Consider the following 21,389-nt stretch of genomic DNA (forward strand, 5'->3'; position numbering starts at 1 on the left):
TAGGTTAGATGTCAGGAAAAGATTTTTCCCCCAAAGGGTGCACTGGAACAGGCTCCCCAGGGAAGTGGTCACTGCGCCAAACCTGTTTGAGTTCAAGAAGCGTTTGGACAATGCTCTCAGGCACATGGTGTGGTTCTTGGGGTGTCCTGTGCAGGGCCGGAGTTGGACTCGATGATCCATGTGGGTCCCTTCCAATTCAGCACATTCTATGATTCTGTAATAATTTAAATGCAATCTACAAATGCTTATAGAGCATTTTCAGAACAACTTTTTAATCTTCATGTGTAAGGGTGCCATGAAAATGTGGTTTGAATGTTCATTATGCAGTGTTATTGGTATGTCCATTTTCACTTTTAGTTTAATGAATTCCAACACAACTCTTGGGAGTCTCCTCTATTGGCATGTACTGAATTTAAATTTTTATAACATGGTTCAAGCTGCCTAAATATGTATTATTTGAGAATTGTGAAACATAGTTATATGTATGCAAGTCAAAGATCAACTTAATCAACTATTGCTGCAACAGAATTTTCATATAATTATCTTCTTAAAAACACCTGCTGGTACTTGGTGTGGTTCAATAGGAAAAATGTTATTAAAGAAAACATTTGTATGAATTTTTGCCAATGTTTGACACATTTTACTAGATTACTGTTACTGAATTATGTTGATGGTTTTACCAATATTTTTTGACACTTAAAACACTTATTGTAATGTTTACAAGCAAAATAGAAAACACATTCTAAGTATTGATTAGTCAACCTTGCAATTCAGGTAAAGTACTGCACTGTCGCTGTACACTGGTATTCTGTGTTGTGTAACAAATACTGAACCTCAGATGATGACGCATTTGGCAAAAACTAACGTTTGGAAATATGAAAGTTTGGAAAAGCTTTAAAAATAACAGAACTGCAGTTCTTGTTTCTGCTTAGTGCTGTTTCCTTGCCCCAAATTTTTCTAGTGTCATATAGTGACTTATTTCATTACAGGAATATCAGATGTTGCACAAGAATGAGAAAACAACAATATTATTTTTTTGTTCCTGAATCAACTTCTTTAATATTGATTTGGCCTATTAGAATATATTATGTCATAAATCATATGGAAAAAAGCTCAGTATCCATCCTGCTTTATGGCATAAACTGTCAACATTTACGCACTTAGCAATATGCTGATACAGAGCAGAATTATTTACAATCCCATCTGGTATTATGTAACGTTACCAATAAAATATTTTTGTGAATACAGATTTTGCATTTTTGTTTACAACCAATAAGTGTTTTGATATATACATACAATTCATATATAGATTTTAAATTATAGATTCTGGTTCAGTACAAAAGTCCATTTACCTCCTTTTAGGGAGATAGTGCACTTACATTCCTGTGAACCTCTTCTTTTTCATTCAAAGTACATACATTTTAAAGCCCATGTAAAAGTTGGATGGACCTTCTTGGTAGTGAATCCAGCCCCAGATTGTTACCAACATATGATATGTCTTCTTAACAGCTTAAAACAATGGATTTTTGTAGCCCCTGACAATTGTGATGTTTGGTGGTTTCTTGTAGTAATGTATTTTTCTGTTTTTAATGCAGTACTTCTTCAGGCACAATGGTACTGTTCTATTTTGTAAGATGCTAGTTGTGAAATACAGTTAGTTGCATAAAATGAGAGTCTGATGTGATATCTGAGAACATACATACCTCATTCCTTGGTGTTGCTGTTTAAACTTTTTAGACATCAAATGTTAATTATAGGCTATTTCAGATGGATAAACTACTGACCTGTTTATTATGTATTCTGCTTTATCTTACTAAATAGGATGTCTGTTCATTGCTGTTACCTGGCCAACTCTTAGTATCTGTAAAACAATGCTTTTTAAGGTTCTTAAATGTTTTGGGGGCTGGGCTGGTGTTCGGAATAACATACACTAGTTTTTAAAAGAGAAATACATGCTTCTCAACTTTATTTTTTTATTTTTAGGTGGGACTATACTGATGTAATGGATTACAAAAGAGCTGAAACTCTTTAAAGTAAGCAGTGTAAGGATAGCAAATCTCATTGGAAGAAGTTTTATGAAATGTGTTTCTAATTTAAAATGTAATGAACGCTAACACATTTCAGAATTCCTTGCAAACAAATAATAATCTATTATCAGGAATTCACTAAATGGGAAATGTATTTTCAATTAAGTTTATATGAACACACCACCCAGCGCTCCCCTACGAGAGGACTCTCTCTTCAGAAATAAGTAGCCATTTGGTTTGGAAGGAAGGATGGAGTGGATTTTACTATGATTCAACTGTCTCTAGAGAATAATCTCAAAAATGTGGTACAAGTATGGTTATAATCAAAAAGAATAAAGAAGAGCTGTTCTTTATGGAACAAGACATTGAAAAGCAATTTCTAACTACAGATACAACACAAATCAGCTAGGATCTAGAAAACTGTGGTGGTTTTAACCGAACTATTAGGTTGCCAGCATTTCATTGCAATGATGCTTGTTTTAGCATTAAGCAAAGTTAAGTTAATTTTTGCCTGTTGGTGATTAAAGGAATATGACAATACTGACAGCAGAGTAGACAAATCCTAAGTAAAATATGGCATATGATTCTGTTATAGTGTTATAATTTAAATGAACTTCACTTTCATAATTTTTAAATAATTTTGACGTGTAGTAATATTAAGTCCTTTTTCTAACTGTAAATATATTTAAAAGCATCTTTACTCCATTTATAAAAAGTGAAAATTTAATGTTGTAATGTGTTTTGATTAGCTATTTTTCTCTGTGATTGCGCTCTGCATAAACTGTTATTTGTTAAATCTATATATGCACCAGTCTTAAACAGCCATACATCCTGGATTGTTCATGAAATGGTGGCCCAACAAAGACAAGTGTGATAGTGTTCCATGTAAATGAGTTCCTTTATGTGTTGATTGTCTTGTTTCCGAAAGGAAAAGGGGGGGGAAATGGGGGAAAATGGAGTATAAATAGTTCACTGATAAAGTGTACAGTAATTCAGTCTCTTATCTTCCTAACTTTGCCATTAATATAATTATATTAATTATAAGGAAAAGAATGAATACAGTTGAGACTGATTTTTTTTTTCATGAATTTAAGTTCTACTCAGTAGCAGGTTCAATTATACCATATAAAAATCTTGATTCCAACAGAGGCAATAGTAATAAATAGATGACATTTAAAAATTTAAAGTTCTTGATAATAGTAGTCTTGATATTAATACCATGACTGATGTATTAACCTATTATATGTTTATCTAGATATTTGATGTTTTGGAGCATAGATTGTAAAATCTCAAAAAAGGTTTGATTTTATAATTTGTGCACTTTACTTTTTTTAAATAATATGAATAGCACATTTTCAAGTAGCCATGTGAGAGAGAGTACTTTCTAGAATTTGTTTCTACCGGTTCACTATAGTGTTTAGACAGGTCTTCTAAACTTCACATCTTGTATCTTAGATTCTTTACTTTTTCTCTTTCCTGTCTCAAAAGCCGGACAGTTTCCCAAATTATGCTGATTGATTTTACTTTGTTATACAGGATGGATTTGTTATGGAACTGTCTATTGTGTACTTTTTGTGTACATTGGGGTTCTTTAACTGTATCTGTTTTCTTTCTGTCACATGCCTTTATTTGATTCTTCTCCCTACTAGGGAGTCTGTTCAAACATCTGAAACTGTATGGAAATAGAAAGGCATCTAAATTTAATTTCTCCGAAGGCAACAGCAAGTGCTATACTGGTAGTAAATATGGCCTGTGTTTACTCAGGAATAAGATAGGTAACACAATGCTGGTTTTGGCTAGTGGACCAGTCAGTCAAATATGGCATTTTGCAAATGCGTACTTTTATCTTAACGTTAAGATTTGGGTGTGCTGGAAATACAGTTTGAGATTTGAAAGGTTTTGCTAACCTGAAATTGTGCCCCAACATATGCCAAAGCTGTCTCAGTTTGAAAGGTTGTAACTTCCCAAGCTAGCAGAAACTGTATGGTAAAATCAGTCAAACTGAGGAAGCTCAGGTGTTTTTCTTTTGTGCTGTCCAAGTTTTATCAAGATGAGAAACTGTTAAAAAAACACTTAAAAGATTTGTCTAAGACAATAATCTTGGACTGAGCTTAGTTTGACATCTTTTAAGTTTAAAACCCACGTTTTAACAGGAATTAACAGGATTTAACCACTAAATTAAAATTGAGAAAATACTTCACAAGTTAATTAAAAGTCAGTGCTTTATAGAAATCATTGTAACTTCCTGTCTAGAATGGAGTAAATGGTGCAACAGCAATGGATAGCTGCACACTTGCTAGAAAATGCTGTTATCCAACAGCAAGTGATGTTTACATGACTTTCCCAAGAATTCTGCTGTAGATGAGGCCTAGGAGTCCAGGTGTGTCCCCCTGCCTAAACTGTATCTTTGGATTCAAACAGTGAAAAAAAAATGCAGCAAACAAATAGTTTCAGATCCTGTAGACTTAATAATGCAGGAGCTGTTTACACCCTCTATTTAACTGTATTGGTGAAAATTCATTAAAACAAACCTCCACTGTATATTACGTAATCACTCACAGGTATTTGATCCTGATCTTGCCCCTTTTATTGTGGGAGACAGATAAGAGTTATCAGAATGAACTTGCTCTGTCTACTGACAGAGGGGATTTTAAAAGCAGTTTAATGGGCACAGGAAGTTTTAGGTGTACTTTTAAGGAGTTAAACATGGAAGATGAAGAGCAAAAGCATATTCCATAGCTCCTAATGAATATTACTAAGAATGATCACAAAAGGTTGCTGTCCCATTTTGGGTTTTGTAAAAGACAAAATGGTGATATTATCTAATGACTCTCATATGTCTAAAAGGAAAATCACCACCAGGAAAATATTGTTCAGTAAAAATAGTTTAAAAAATAGTTCTGAAATGTTAATTATTTTGTAGAAATTATGGCATATCTTGGCAGAGGGAAGAATATTTGAGCAAGAAACCCTTCAGGACTACATTTTCAGGACCTAGGCCACCTGGAAAAGTGTAGTATTTAATTACACTGTTCTCTGTTGTTTAACAAAGTTGTACATTAACCCCAGCTGCCAAATAAGTACTACACAGCTGTTTTCTTACTTGCCCCTGGTGCGAGGGGGGAGAGAATTCGAAGAGTAAAAGTGCGAAAACTCATGGGTTGAGATAAAAACAGTTTAACAGTAAAGTTGAAGCTGCACACACAAGGAAAACAAAAGTAATTCATTCGCCGCTTCCCATGGGCAGGCAGGTGTTCAGCTACCCCCAGGAAAGCAGGGCTCTGTCACACATGATGGTGATGGGGGAAGATAAATGCCATCACTCTGAATGTCACCTGCTTTCTCCTTTCTCCAGCTTTATATGGTGATCATGACACCATATGGTCAGGGATCCCAGTGGTCATTTGGTGTCAGCTGTCCTATCTGTGTCCCTGTGCACCCCCAGCCTTCTCAGTGGTGCATTGGTATGAGAAGCAGAAAAGGCCTTGACTCTGTAAGATCTGCTGAGCAATACCTAAAGCATCACTGTGTTATCAACACTGTTTCCAGCACAAATCCAAAACACAGCCCCGTACCAGCTACTGTGATGAAAATTAACTGTATCCCAGCCAAAACCAGCACATCTGTGTATAAATATTGATCTTGGTCAAAGCAAAGTGAACATGCCCCCTTAAACTTTTAAGATTTTAAGAAATGTGGCTGTAGACCAATGAAGCAGTAGTTTACAACAGAGTTACTGAGGAGACAGCTGAGGAAGAGACTATTGGTGTAATTTTTGACAACCTGCTAACCATGCACACCCAATTTTCTTCTTCTGTATGAAGAAGCAAAAGTATACAAAAGGAGGAAATAAATGTAACCTGGGCTAATGAAATGTGGCTCTTTACATCCTTCCCAAGCTCACTAGTTTCTACAAAGTACAAATTGAATTTGGTTCAAAGATATTCCCAGGTCTTTGTCGCTAAAAAAAAAGATGGAGTTGTTCAACCACAATCTGTTGGTTAAGACAAGTACGTGGTCAGGCCCATTCTACTTTCTGAATACCCACTTCGGGAACACAGATCTAATTTGCTGTTTATATGTATCTAATACATACTTACCATCTATGAATAATCTATTTCAAGCTGATCCTTCTTTGCACAGAATAAATAAAAATGCTTCAATGTCAAGCCCAGTTCCTGATGGCATAGATCTCAGAAAGAAAATCTGCTATCTGACTGATCATCTCTTACTGTAACAGCCTCCAGCTATGAATTAATCTAGGCAAGGGAAATCTCCTCAGGTTATGTGTATTTATTGAGTATCACTATTTCCAGCTCTGAAGGAAACACATTCTGATTCCTTCCTCTTCCCCCCCCCCTTTTTTTTTTTAAGTACATCTATAGCATAAGTGGATGCAGTGAGTTTGAAATAATTTATTATACCTGCTTTTGTAAGTGGGGAATTTGACGGCTGTTCCCAGTTCTTCAGCTATATTCTGGTTTCTGTAAGACCAATAATGGTATGTGAAGCTTAGAGGTCATCATCAATTTTGTCACCATTGTCTTTGTTTCTATATAACTGACTTAGTGAACAGTACTATCGAGCACTCTGGCTAAGGTAGCTGGCATTCTGGGATGCCAATTACCTGCATTTCTGTAAATGATCTGATTCTGTGCTGGGAGACTTCCAGACATGAAAAAATAAGCAAAATGCTTTCCAAGTGATGCAGGCATAATGTTGCCAAGTAACTTGCAGTACCTGGAGGCTTTTTGAAAAGTCTGAGAAAATGTGCTCAGTCCCCACTAGAGAAGGTCTGAGGAGAATGCACAAATACTGTGTGCTTTCTCAGCTTTCATACAGGAATTCTAACTAACCAGCTTCTGTTTCTAAAATGTCAAAGACCTTCAAAAACGCTCAGTCCAACAAAAAGACAGAGGATAAGGAGGGGTGGAGGAAGAACAAAGAATATGTATTTTCAGAATAATCCCTAGAAGAGCCATATATAATGGCTTCTTTGTCTATTTGGTATTCTTTTTTCTGTGTACTGTATTAGAAGTAGGCAGCATTACACACTTCTTAGAGGTGTGTCTTGCTTTACACCTGTTGGCTTGAAACCTGTTGGTTCAGTGACTTTTGGCCTAAAGATAGATGTAGGGGTTTGTGAATTGTATAGTAAATACCATGAACATTTCACTCTTGGATACAGGTCATTTATTGAAAGGGCGGAAGTTTTGATTAAAGAGCTAGTCAGGAACAAAACAAATTCCTCTTGTACAATTAGCCAGTAAACAATTTTAAAGGGTCTAATTCCTGGACTTCTAGAAAAAAAAGGATAGCTTTATGTTGCAAGGGTGATAGGAAGCCAAACTAGAATGGATGTGGCTTCTGAAGAGTGGCTGGTAGTTCATTTGGCTGTTTTCAGTGATTATTCCACACCTTACCCCGTTAATCTTGCAGTTTGTTAGAGCATCCTCACAAACAAATCAAGACTACCAACAGTACTGTCAGATGCTCTTAAAATTTGCTAAGTGCCTTACACAGAGCATCGCTGAGGCAATGGTTTGATTGCAAGAAAGTTTGATAAAAGATTTACTCCTCTGTAAAGGTTATCAGTTGTAACCAAGGTGATGTTCCTGGTTATAATACACTAGAGTCTTACATTTTATTGGTAATACAAGTAGTTAATAAGAAACAGTCCAGAAATTTCTGAGGCTTTCAATTTGTAAAACACACATTTTCTGAAGGAGATTTTTTTTTTTCTCTAGTCAGCAATGATAGTCTACTGAAACATCACAGAAGTGAATAAAATTTGTGAGTATTTTTGGATGCTTTCACATTTCTCAGTTTCTCTATCAAAGACAATATTACCATTCACGGGAAGGGGTACATAAGTTGGTTTTGTTCATAGGGTTTATGTTAATCCAATGGTAGTTTTTTAAGGATTTTGTTGTTAGAAAAAGGGCTTGTTATTTGGAAAATAAAAATCTTACCTGCCAGGTGTCTTCCCCAAAAGGAGTAAGTGCCTTTTCTGTTCTGACTCTTAGAAGTGTTTACTTTGTCAGATTGAATCTGAATGTCCTGGATAAACCAACTATTAAGTATTGAGTGTTACCAATGGCTTGAAATCCTTTCACTGGAATGAGACAGAATGTAAGCCACTTGAATTACTTTGAGACCTGATGTTATCAGAATTTTTACAACTGCTATAAGTAGTATACTTCTAAGAACAATGTAACTTTACAGGAACTTGATAGGAAATAAATATTTATTAAAAGAAGTACATAAATAAATATTTATTTACCAATTTAAGTAAGAGAAAATGTTACACCATGGGGGCAACAGTCTTGCTGTTAGCAGTCCTGACTACTTAGTGGAAAGTAAAACTAAGGCCCTGGACTCTAACTATAAGAAAATGTGTGGTTTTTGGTGAGAGATTGGGACTGACAATCTTATGTCCATCTTCTAATAAAGTAATTCTTCCTACCTATGTTTTTACCAATTCTCAAGCAGAAAAGAAAGCATGAGCAGATATCAGTAAGGGGCCCTCTGGTTTAATTGGTGCTGCTTCCTATCTCTAGAAGATTTTTTTTAATTTTTTTTTTTAAACTTTGCTCAGGACTGGTACAGCTGAAAGTATATTTTCCCTTCATTCTTAAGCCTAGACTTTGAATGGAGTTTCTCTGAGACACTTTTGTAGTGAAATCGTATTCCCTACAAACATTGAAGACAAAAATAAACATCTCCGTGAACAAAAGATTGTGTGTGTTTGTAATTTTTTTAATATATACAAATTTATTATAAAAAATCTAAAGGTAGTATATTGGTTTACACTTAAAAGGTCTCAATGTAGCAGTCTGAAAGTACAGTTTGCATCATGAGATGCTCTAAATTTTCTGTCTGATAAACTATGTTCAATTCCAGTTAAGCCTTCCTTTAAATAAAGACAACAATGCATTGCATTTAGTCAAGTGTGTAGGAACCCATTGGGACACTGCCTTCAACTGACTTCTTCCTACCTCAGTTCAAAGACATTATTAAGAATTTAAAATGCTGAAAGCTTGGCAGGAAGGCTGAGGGGAAACACCTGGAAATAAAGAAACAGCAGGAATCTCGGTACAAAGATAATTTTTTTCTGTATTAAATGTTAAACAATTAATGGTAATGGACTTGTTTAAAAATTAACACTGCTAGAGTTATTTCACATTGATGACATACAGTTGATTTCAGATCAGCATCAAAAGATGTGTTTGATGCCTAGAATAGTGACACATATTGAAATGCCTTCCCCAGGAATAAGTTAATACTTCTTGCCTGTGAATTTATCAAATCTGATAAGAAAGTATTTTTGGTGAAAGCTACGGTGGGTGCACTATATTGAAATCTTGACTGGCAGTGGTGATGATTAGAGTGTGCTATGATAAATAAAATGGTAAATAAAGCTATTAAATTGTTCAGAATCCATCTCTGAATATGTTATTTGTACTGTCTAGGAGGAGTTGCAAAAAATATAAGTGGGCAGTTTGAGGATGAAGAGGAGACTTGGGGAATTTGATCTCAAAATGCCAAGAGGCCTCTATTAATTTATTGGCAGAGATAATTAATTACCTCTTTTGGCTATGATGGAAGTTGAGATATTCCTGGGAGTACCGCTTCTGGGGCAAGAAATTTTGGAAGTATCCACACTTGCAAATTAAAGTAACGACTGAGGTAAGAAACTTTGTAAGAAACAGCTACTCTGTTACTAAAGCAGGTTATAAAACTGTGGTCTGCGTGGATTTTCTCAGTTTATCTTCAAGCTACGCACAGTTCCTGTGTTCAGTTACCTGAATTGTCATTTGTGTCACTTTGCAGCATGAGACAGAGGTTCTACAAGGCATTCTTAAAAGAAGCTCGTTCCCTTGTAAGGATTGTCAGAGTTTTGCATTTGTGCAGCCGGTAACTCCAGTGTTGGCCATGAGTGTGGGAATTCATCCCCGCTCCAGGGATGCAGTGTGTGAGGCTGATACCTCCTCAGGTGGAGAATGCTTTTAATGTCACCCTGCTAGTGTTGGGCACAGATCCCAAAGTGCAAGCAGCAAGCGTTAGGAGACTGTTGACATAATTATCAAGTTTGGTACTAGCAGAAACCCTGCCTAAATTGTCATCAGATACCAGAATGAGGCTATTGTCACTAGTTAAAGGGGTCTAATTTAGTCTTACTCATCAATTTTATAAGAACAGAAGAGATTCAAAAGAGGAGAGCAAGTTGTAAAGCCCTTTATCACCTTTATATTAATTTCTTTCCACAGGCTGACTGCTCCCCTAAGTACTCCCATGAACTTCAGGAATGACCAAGGCTGTTAACCAAGCATAATGATGCTGGTACCTTAGGCAGTTGTCTGATGTGGCTGTTCAATTCAGTTTTTAAAGAAGTAATCAGTACAAAAGACAATATTAGTGTCTTATCTTTTCTTCCTTATAATTCAAGCACTAAATGCTTTAAACAGTTGCTGTATTTGGTTACTCTGATCTGTTTGGTTTTTGGTTTTTTGTTTTTGTTTTTGTTTTTGTTTTTGTTTTTAATTTTTTTTAAATTTTAATTTTTTTTATTTAGCAATTATAGAACTAAAGCAACCCTTAGAGAAAATTATGTAGCAAGTACATGCTACTCATGTTGAACTTGTCATCAACTACCAGTTAAGAGACAAGGATTTTATGCACAAGTCCAAGTATATGACATCAATGCAATTTCCTCATCCACCAAGACTGTGAGCCCATTGCAGAGGGCCACCAAGTTTGTCAGGCATGTAAAGCCATGTTAGCTGTCACCAATCACCTCATTATAGCCATGCTTGGAGAATTTTAGGTGACTTAAAGAAACAAAAGCCCTACACTGAGAATCCTCTTTGGACTGATGTTCCGGAGCTCCATATTTAGAAATATTACAGAAGAAAAGAGCTTGACAAACAAATGCAGAAAAAGAGATAAGGAGAAAATTCTCTTTGTGCTCCTAGAAAGTATTCATTCTGCTTGTTAATGTAGTAAACCACTAAATACTGTGTAAGCCTACATATATAGATATGTTTGGTTATTTGTTTATTTAGGGCATAATAACTTATTCACAGAGGATCCATTAAATAAATTTTGAAGTGATGTTTTTCTATTGAAGAAATAATTGATTCATATTAGAAGAAACTAGGAAATTTGCAAAGTATCATACCCCTTCCCAAAGAGCTTACAATGCAGTTTGCTTAATTTTGTGTACAAATGTCCTGATGTGTTTTTCTTATTCCTGTCCTAAACCTGAAAAATTTTATCAATATTTTTATACATTGGAGGCATTTCTATACATTGGGAAATCTGAAGAGTAGATGCAATAAGAATGGAAGGCAGTTGTACCAAACTATGTCTTTCTCTTGAAAAGTATCAGGGAGGAAAAAAACCAGTGATATCTGGCAGCAACAGAAAAGGGTCATTGTCCCAAGAAGTCCAATGATACCATATGTACAACACGTGGCAACAAAGCAGTTTCTCCTTAATTACCCAACCTCACAATCTATCATAGCCGAGTGTTGATGCTGCAGCTTGTATGAAAGGGCACATGAACATCAAAGAAAGTGTTGCTGCCCTTGAAAAACCCTTAACTGGTCTGCACATGAGGCAGCATTGACACAAAGAGGTCAGCACAAAATCTTATTGCTCTGCCAACTTAACTAATAGTTTAACTTCCTGAAAGAACAAAAACAGGGGGAAGGATACAAATGCATCTGATTAGGACTGGGTTTTTTAATTAAGTTGATCTGATTTGTATCTTGATCTAATGACTTGTTAGAATCTTGTTTTCCTCTTCTGGCACAGAGTAACTGCTCTTCTGACCCTTGAACACACTTGCAGAAGTATAAGATGCTGATTCTCTTAAAAATTTATTTTCTAACTACTTATTTAACACCAGTAGTTTAATAAGATTGCTGTTTTCTGAATTTCAGCTAATTTCTGAACATAGTAAATAGAATTGAATTCTAAATATACAAAAGTTACCATGGCTAAATAACTAAATTCCAGTAAAGAAAGAATTTAAAGATTTAAAATTGTTATTAAAAGGAGAGAATCTTGCACCTGATTATACCTCTTCATGTTTTAAGTTTACTAAAGACTAGCAAACGTTATAGCTTAATATATTACATATTGTTAATTAACTATTCATGGTGAGTAATAAAGATACATAATTATTAATCTTTAAAGAATTTATAGGTGGCATGATGTAATATGATGGTGGTTTTTTCTCAGTGATACTGCCTAGGTATGGCATTTCAGTCACTTTTACTTCTCTTCTTTACTCAGATGGCTGAGTTTGTAGTGAGAAGCATCTTTATCACACCAGCTGATTAAATGGACAGATTTTGCAGTGTGAAAAAACTGTGTTTTATGTTTAAATGTTTAAATGCAAGTTTAGCTTGCATTTATGTTTATGTTTAAATGCAAGTTTAGCTGTTTTTTGCTTCCCAATAGCATCACAGAGCTTAAAAAAAGATACTAACTTTCTCTCTGACCTTACCTTAGTTATATTTTTAGAGCACTGCAGATACATTCCCACTGATTAATTATTAATGTATTATTGGACAGCACTGAATGAAGAGAGTCCTGTAAATTTCTATTTTGGTGATGACATGATTGATAATAGTAATTTAAAAATTCTCCCTGTGTTACCTCTCTTTAGCACTCCTTATTTCTTCTTTTCTCATCCAAGAGTATACTTTCTTCTTCTGAAGCATGAGAGCATTATTGCTGCCCATCTGCCACATTCATTCTTGGTGCCTTTGTAAGACCTTTCAAACCTCAGTTTCTCTGGCTAGAACACTCTTCCATAAAAAGGGCAAGTATCACACCTCAGTATGGACTAGCTGGTCTCTGCTTTTAAGCTTGCTATCAGTAAATACTCAGTTGTATCTCTCCATTCTGACTCTCTGTGTAACTCATTCCCTACCATATGGAGTTGGTAGTGTATGTAAGGGGCTGTGAAGTGGGACAGTGCACAAATTCATAACACAGGTCAGCAGGTAGATACGCAGGTAGATGGCCTTCTGCTTTCCCCCTTCTTTTAAGCACAGCCAAGAGCAGCAGTAAAACTATGGCTGAGGTTTTATGGGCATTCCCATTTGAGATTCACCCTTAGACCACAGAATCTATAACAGAACTATTTTTTTATGCTTTATTTGTTGGCATTTTTCTTAAAATTCAGGGTCCTAAATTCATGCAGTTAAATGGGGATATCATCACTTATTTTAAAAAAGGGTATTTCCAGTCCACAGAGAAAATGTGAGCCAAATGCACTGTGAGGACAAAGAAGGAAGCAGAATTATTCCAAACTTGTAATTTTTTTTAAACCTGAAAGCTGAGGGAGCAGCATTGAGTGGTGACTTTAAAATACTTACCTTGGTGATGGTGTAGGCTAGTTAAGCTACTAGGTCTTTGCTCAGTGGTCTGGGCCAGTGAGGAGGGATCCACTACTGTTTTGGATTCTGCTGAAACCCAAGCAATATTCCCCTGGTCTAGCAGGATATACAGCTATTATTTGTTCTGCCACTTCCCAGAGCTGAATCTTGTTATCCATAAGCATGACTTGGTGAGCCAAAATAACCCTCTGTTTGCTAGTGACCACAAACAAATCCTGCAAGCTCAGTTCACCAAACTGCTCCAGCTCAGCATCCTCCTAGCCCAGCAGCACCCACCTGCTCCCTGGGCCAGAGTACTGTGCATCACCTGTGTGCCGAGGCCAGAGGAGGGAAGAGCACTGGAGTCCAAAGTGATTTGCATGCTCTGATTGTTTCTGTACAAGGAAAAAGGACACCTGTGTAACTACAGCTGCCTAAGGAATGAGAAGGAATAACAGAATTACAGAGTGGGTCAGATTGGAAGGCACCGCAGTGGGTCCTGTGGTCCAACCTCCCTGCTCAAGTAGGGTCATCCTAAAGCACATGGCACAGGATTGTGTCCAGACGGTTCTTGAATACCCCCAATGAGGGAGACTCCACAACCTCTCTGGGCAACCCGTTTCAGTGTGCAGTCTCCTGCATGGTAAATAAGTTCTTCCTCATATTCAGATGGAACTTCCCGTGCATCAGTTTCTGCCCATAGTCTCTCGTCCTATTTTGGCACCACTAAGAAGAGCCTGGCTCCATCCTCTTGGCATGCTCCCTTTACCTACTGTACTTATAGAGTATCCTTGTGGAGAGGCAACCCTGAAGCTTTTGCACGGGAAAATCGGAGTTATTGAAACAGAAACATTTAGCATAGGGGGAAAGAGTGTCATTTTGAGGGGACTTTTGGTACGTCAGCGCTGCCGCTGTTTCTGTCGAGGACGTTTCTTCTCTCGCCCAGGGACGTGTTCCGGAGACCTGCACGGGACGAGCCCGGACTGAGCGCGGGGCTGCGGGGGAAGAGGAGGACCTGTGCCATTGTTTTCCTCTCGGGACAACTGAACCGTGGCCGCCACGCCGGCCTCGCCCCTCGGCCCGCCCGGCCCCGCCCCCGCCGGCCCCGCCCCGCCCCCCGCGCGCTGCCGCCGCGCCCGTCGCGCTCGCGCTGCCGGAGGAGCCGCGGCCCGCGCGGCGCTGCCGGGGCCGGGCCGGGCCGGGCGGAGGATGCGGCGATTCGCGCGGGTGGCGCTGCTGTGCCTGGGCTGCGGCGTCTGCTCGCTGCTCTACGGCCTCAGCCAGCTCGCCCTCTCGCTGGAGCAGGAGCCCGGCGGCGGCGGCCGGGAGTGGCAGGCCCGAGACCCCGCCGCGCCCGGCCCCCGCCGGCAGGCGGGGAGCGCGGTTGGGGACGAGGCGGGGGCCGGAAGGTACCGGGCGCGGGGGCTGGGGCCGGGCGGGGGAGGCGCGGGCGGTGGTTCCCCCCGCATTCCTGCGGGGCGGGCCGGGAGACGGGAGCGCCGGGCGGAGCGGGGTCGCGGCGCCCCCGGCTGTCCGGGGCCGGGCCTGGGAGGCGCTCTGGCGGGGCGGGCGGCGGTGTCTCCGTGCCCTCCCTCCCCGCGAGACAGACGCCGGAGAACAGCGGATGGAGAAGCCTGGAACAGACCAGGGAAACTTTCCGAAGTGGCGTTGCCGGCGGCCAATGCCGCCCCCGTGCGCGTCCCCGCCGCTCAGAGCCCGTCCCTGGCCGCTACTGGTGGGACAGGGCGGGAGGGTGCGTTTCCTTTTTCCAAGCGAAGACAATCTCAGGGTGTTTCTTCAGCTCTGAAACTTGGTAACTATAGGGATAGCAAATATAACTTCATTGAAACAGAACTTTTTATGGGATACCTTGATAGAGTCAGTCTTCTCACACAGACTAGCGAGTTCAGTTTTGCAGTTAAAGGAGTGTAAATCTAAGCATTTCACACTCTGCAGAACCACGTTGTTCTGTTCTCTGCCTCTTATCGCCAGAAATTTTTATGTGGTCAAAAGGTGAGTAAGATTATGGAATGAAAATTACTAGTTTTCCTTTAGGTTATATTTTCATAATGATCACCAGTGGCAATGGGAATCCTAATGCCAGGAAAAGAGAAGCGACAAGGAATCTGTTACTGAAGCTGGAGGAGAAATTCGGGCAGGCCTTTCTGGGCCAGCCTACCTTTAGCTCTGCTTAGATTCTAAAGCAGTTTAAAACAATGTGCATTTGATTGTTTGGATGGTCACTGCTTTCTAATGCTGCACAAGCTCTGGCGCCCCCCACTACTTATACTTCTTGTGCTTGACTGAGCACACAAATGAGTTGAACTGGCATGTTGACCTGCCTGAAAACCACCCAATTTTTGGCTAGCTCAGTGCTTTGAATTGCCTCATCACGTAATTATGAAAGTGTCAGTGCTGGTGCAAAGGAATGATGAAGGACGATAGGATGGCAAGCACTTAATAATCCTAAAACACTATGAAACAGCATTCTTAAATACCGGGGTGGCGTCAGCTGAAATGCGAAACCCAGCTTTTGACTGGTGTAACTACTTCAGAGAATTTTTTTTCCCCATGCTTTTACTTTATTTCAAATTAATACAGATTATGACTTGAAAAAATCGTGAAGATGATTGTTCCTCATTTCTAGTTCATGATTAAAAACCCATTGTGAACAGTTGAAATCTACTGGTTCTAAGGAACACTAACTGAAATAAAAAAGTTACCTTTGACAGTTTTGTATAAGATTTTATTGGTTTAATAAATCAGTTTTAGTAGAAATACAAGGAAAAAACGTGTATGATATTTGTTTTGCTAAGGAAAACATGCAGTTTACACGAAGAAAGCTTTAAGTTGAGAAAAGATGATAATCTCAATATTTTTACTAAACATTGAAATACCTTCAGGTGCATCATGCTCCTGGTTAACAAAAGAAGAACCAAGTTCATTTTAAAAGCTATAGTGTTTCAGTATTTGTACCAAAGTGCAGTTTTTAAATCAAAGATATGAGTGGGGAAGAACCCCAACAATGTGCAAGAAACTTCTTGCTGCAGTGATGTCAGGTGAGATATAAATCTGCCCTGTGTTGCAAAGTAGACGAGTTTTACAAACTGAGAAAGTTCTTTTCTTAAGGTCTCAAGCGCCACAAATAATTCCTGTGTATAGTATCATGGGGGTATATCTCCTTGCAAAATGACTGTCTGTTGTCACCTTTGTGGGATTTCTTTACCTGTAGACTGCTGTCAGACTGAAGGCTCAGGAAGTACCCTGCTGTAAGTTACTGAAACATGCTGTTTGTGCAAACAGTGTGTGCAAAATCTAGTTGAGAGTCAGTCCCTTAGAACAGTCCCTAAAAGGCTTTTGTTTAAGGAAAAATTCTGTCCTATGGCAGTTAAGAAATACCCCACTGAATATTCCCATAGATGCATGTTTCATTTATTCTAAAGTATTAAGCTGCATTACATTCACTTGTGTAAGTGATACATGCGCATCTTAGTGAATGTATTGGTGTCTTTCATCGAATAGAATCATAGAATCATAAAATCATCAAGTCCAACCCTTGATCCACTTTTTTTTTTTTAGTACTTCAGCTGTCTCTTCAGTGGAGAGAGAGCACAATGGCCATATGGCTGTTATATGCCCACTTCTGACTGTCTTGTGATTGTGTAATATTCTGAAGGGTCCATAACGTTATAGAAAAAATTGTGTTCAGATAACCTTCTAATCTTTCTTAAAGTTTAATGTTTTATATGCATTAATAGTAACTTTCATAAATGGTTTTCTTCAGCTGTTTTCTTGGACAGCTTTAAAATACACTTCAGCAAAGCAAGTCTAACTATCATCTGAAGGCATTTATGCACTCAGCAGTGTTTTGCTTTTCTCTTTAGCCAAGAAGGGTTTTCTTTTTCTGAATAATCTGGTTTAGTATATCCCATAAGGGCAGAAAGAACTTGATCATGCTCTGGGATGGAGGATAGGGAAGTTGAATTTTCTGTCCATTTTCAGAACATGCAAACATGAAAACTGCAAGCTTTGAATCAGGCTTTGGAATACCACACCTGGAATAGTTTAGCAATAGTGAAGACATATTTAAGTAGAAAATAATTGAAAAGGAAGTACCACGTTGAAACTAGAATTACAGGTTGAGGCACGATCCTCCAATAAACATAATAATTCAGGGGAACTTGTTGAGTAATCAGTTTAGTAAGGAGCTGTTTGTTTAAAACCCTAATCTAGCCTGAGGAACAAGAGGACTGAAAACTAAAGGCTTATATCTTGAAACTTGGTATAAACGATTGAAAAACATTTTAAGAATCTAATAACAAATTAAGTTTGGGGGTTAGCTGTCCAATGAAGGTAAATTGTCCTATTGATTATTCATTCTATTGAGAAAAGTAGTAATGAATAGTCAGTACTGTCATAAATAATAGCTAATTGAGCAGTGGATCTGAACTTGAAAAGAATGAAAGCATATTGACATTTCTACTTCCAGAAAGTACAAAATCAATCAAAAGGCAGTATATGTAGTCAACCTTTTTTTCATTGCTATTATGATTTATGGATGAAGAAGGTGGCTGAGAAAAAAAAAAGAAATATAAATAAAAAAAAACAACCAAAGTGCATAAATATGTACTTGCTACAATATGTTATTAAATAGTGCTGTAATCTGCTGTCTGTGGAATATCCTTTCAAGTCAGTCTTTTTCCACATGCTTTCAGATGAGTTAATTAGCAGATTGAGAAGTGAACCTTCAGTTAATTTTATCAATATTACCACTTCAGTTAGGCAGATAATGTTCATCTATTCAGGGCCAAAAAAGTGCTATTGCAATGGCAAGTCTGAGAAATAGAGAACGGATCAATCTGTTGTCACTTCTGTGATGTTAACGAGGTCAATGAGTTTGACTCTATTAAAATGAAACATTTTTTCATTGTGCTGTAATTTAGCATTTTTGCAGCTGGCCGCACTGTTTTGTGGTGTGTTACACAGATATCTGACTGTGTCAGTCTCTCACTCTCTTAACTATCCAGAAAAGGGCAGAGTTAAATGTATTATAGTGCATGGAAAAGTATAGAAAGTATATCCACGAGCTTAGTAGAGGAGAGTGGCTGTGACAGGTAGTTGGTTCTTTCCTTGGCCTGTGCACAGCTGGTTTTGTCTGTATCAGAGCTTAACCAGCAGTTTCACCAGTCTGCTTCTCAGCTGTTCTTGTGTCTTGAGAAATTGGTCCAGATGCTGTCTAAGAATTTCAAACTTTGAGTTTAACTTCAAATCAGTCAGTGTTTCATCCTTTTAAGTTGAAAATTCATTTAAAAAATCTGCTGAATTTTTCAAGCAGTTGACTAGCAAATGTTATTTTACATAGAAATATTATAAATTAATTAAACATTATTGAGATTTTTCCAGTTAAAAAGTTTGGCATGTGTCAGACATCTAACATTGCTTTTACTGTCTCCTGTGTAATAAAGCCATTGCCTCCATGACAAAATATGTCATGACAAATTTGTGATATTGCTGCAAATGTTCAGGAAAAGCTATTGAGAAGAATCAGAAATTCTCAGTGTATTTGGGAATTGCATCGAGCATTTCATCCTACCAGATTTTTATTCCTTAGTGATTATGAATGGGAAGGAACTAAAAAATGCTGCTTTCCTGTTTTGCTGCATGTTGTGGCTTACGCCACAACAAAGACAGCAGGAAAGATACCAGTCTGTCTCTCTTGATTGATTCATGCAGTTGATCAGATCTGGGCTGCTAATGCAATGCTGACAAGAACATAGTCATGGCTGCAACCCTCACCATTGAGACATTCTGCTAAATTTGCTGTGAAGTTACAGTGGTATAAAAGATGCCATATGGATTGAAAAGTATTCTTTAAACTATGATCTCCATTAGGAGATTACCACTGATGATTGTGGAACTCCTTATGGTTAAAACTTTACTCACCTGAGCACAGGGCCTTAATTTTCATGACTGCTACTTGTGCATTGCTGTGTATTTTGCACAATAATTTTAAATTGTCCTTTAATTCTGAAAAGTTTTCAAATCACAATACAGAAACCTATGTGTGCAGTAGTAAAATTTTTGCTATCCAGTGATGTTGAAGCTAAAGTACCTGATAAAGGCAGTTATGAAACACCTTGTTGCTTAAAGGAGAGATACGTCGAATTGGCAAACAGATCACTGAGAATGCTTGTCTGTCACACCAGTGATTTTTGAAACTTCATATTTTTCATTTTTATATTTTTGACAATGGTGGGTGTTAGGAGTTGTCCACCTCGGTAGAGTGATGGAGGCAAGGCTGCTGCATTTCTTTGTTCCTGGCTCCAACCTGCTGAGCATTTATTCCTAATGGGAACATATGCTCTTAGTGCATACACACATGGCTGGTCACAGAGATCAGTGCAGAGAAAACAGCACTTATACAAGACAAGTCCTGATCCTGTTCCCTTCTCTGGCTGATCATGGTGAAAGGCTTTGGTGAAAACTATATTAATGTGTTTAATGTGGATCACTCCAGTAACTGGTCTTAGACACTCGGTCTATCCAGGAACTGCCTCCTGGTCCTCTCATTTCCTCTGTTGCTAGCTTGGGTGTGCAAACCCATGAGCCTTGCAGCCCCAATTCAGTTGCTGGTACTTACACCCTCTTGGATGTGCACACACATATACAGATGAATACACTATGGATCTTTCCAGTTACTGGCCTTAACCTTGTGGCAGCTGGCCACAGGATTGCCTCATATAAAGGGGTCTCTCAGATAGCTGGCCCTGACCTATAGCCTTAAAGTTAGCCGACCCTCGAACCCCAGGTGGCTGGCTTAGGCCTTCTGGTGCTTCCAGTAGCCATCCCTCAGACCCTAATCTCTTGTGGCTGAGTAAGAGAGAGGTTCTTTCAGTAGCTCAGACCCTCTGTTCTCTGCAGAGCCTGGCCCAGTCTTATGGCCTGTCTGACATCTGTCTCCCAAGCCTCTTGCTCTACTAGGAGGCTAGTCTGGTTGCTACTGGATACATGCACCAGCATGCACACACCTACGTGCTATGTGCAGACATGTTTCTCCGGTTCCGGCACTGCAGGCTTGTGGGCCCCTATGATCTGTGGCTACCTCTTCATTTGCGGGCACTTTGACTTGTGTACATGCACATGGAACAGAGCCACTCCTGTCACCCAGGAAAACAGAAATTAAGTTTAATAAGGAGACTGGTGATCAGCCACACAACACGGCCCATCATATTGACTGGCAACCTGTTCACATGTGACTAGACCCTCTTATTTTCTCACTGTTTTTTGCTTCTCATTCCTCCCTAGTCCACCTTGATTCCACAGTGAGAGCCCCACCCCTGCAGGCAGTAGTCCCATTAGACAGTCGGTGAGGTACTCTTGAAAGTCTTTCTGGTTGTCTCATGTGGTGGAACTTCTGCCCGGTTCATGGGCTCCCTGCTCCCCTGAATTGGGTCTGGTTCACGGTGCTCCATGTGCCTGGGTTAGATTGCTGTGTTTCACCTGACATTATTTTCTTTCTCTTTGTGGAGATTGGCATTTAATCCTGTAACTATAATAGATGTGAGCAAAATATCCCTCCCTAGTGCTGAAGGTGACCATTCCTGTCTGACTAGTAACCTTGCTGAAGTAACAATGAATGTGCCTGTTTGATGAACAGATACAATGCATCTCCCTGGCTTTGTAAAGCAATTGTTTGTAGTTTATGCTTTCCTCAGATTTTATTACAAATAAAAAATTATCTTCATGAGTGGCATTTGGAATGATCCTATTGTGAATAACAAGAAGAAAATGCCGTCCATTTGTATGCTATCCTTTGTATGCAAAAACCTATGGTCAATTGAGAGAGACTTCTGTTGAAAGGAAAATAGTCTTAGTCTAACATGAAGTAAATTACAAACATACATATCTTAGTAACGTTTTAGTCTTAAATGTGAAATTTATGACTCAAATCCCACTCTGATAATCTTAT

At 38.7% G+C, this 21,389-nt stretch overlaps 1 protein-coding gene across 2 annotated transcripts in view; it reads left to right on the plus strand.

The window, feature by feature from the left end:
• The first annotated feature begins 6,614 nt into the window (after positions 1–6,614).
• GXYLT1 (glucoside xylosyltransferase 1) overlaps positions 6,615–21,389 on the plus strand; it is a 39,449-nt gene continuing 24,674 nt past the window's right edge. The window contains exons 1-2 of one of the 2 annotated variants that reach the window (XM_027893435.1): positions 6,615–9,716; positions 9,861–9,944. In XM_027893435.1, coding sequence (XP_027749236.1) covers positions 9,862–9,944 — 83 coding nt within the window. In that variant the 5' untranslated portion in view covers positions 6,615–9,716; position 9,861. Of the gene's footprint in view, positions 9,717–9,860; positions 9,945–14,629; positions 14,830–21,389 lie in introns of those variants that run through there. The other variant, XM_027893434.1, reaches the window with a different exon arrangement.

The sequence above is a fragment of the Empidonax traillii genome, unplaced genomic scaffold, assembly GCF_003031625.1.
Source record: "Empidonax traillii isolate 1590-97213 ecotype Southwest subspecies unplaced genomic scaffold, ASM303162v1 scaffold388:size1278207, whole genome shotgun sequence".
NCBI classification, from domain to species: Eukaryota; Metazoa; Chordata; class Aves; order Passeriformes; family Tyrannidae; genus Empidonax; species Empidonax traillii.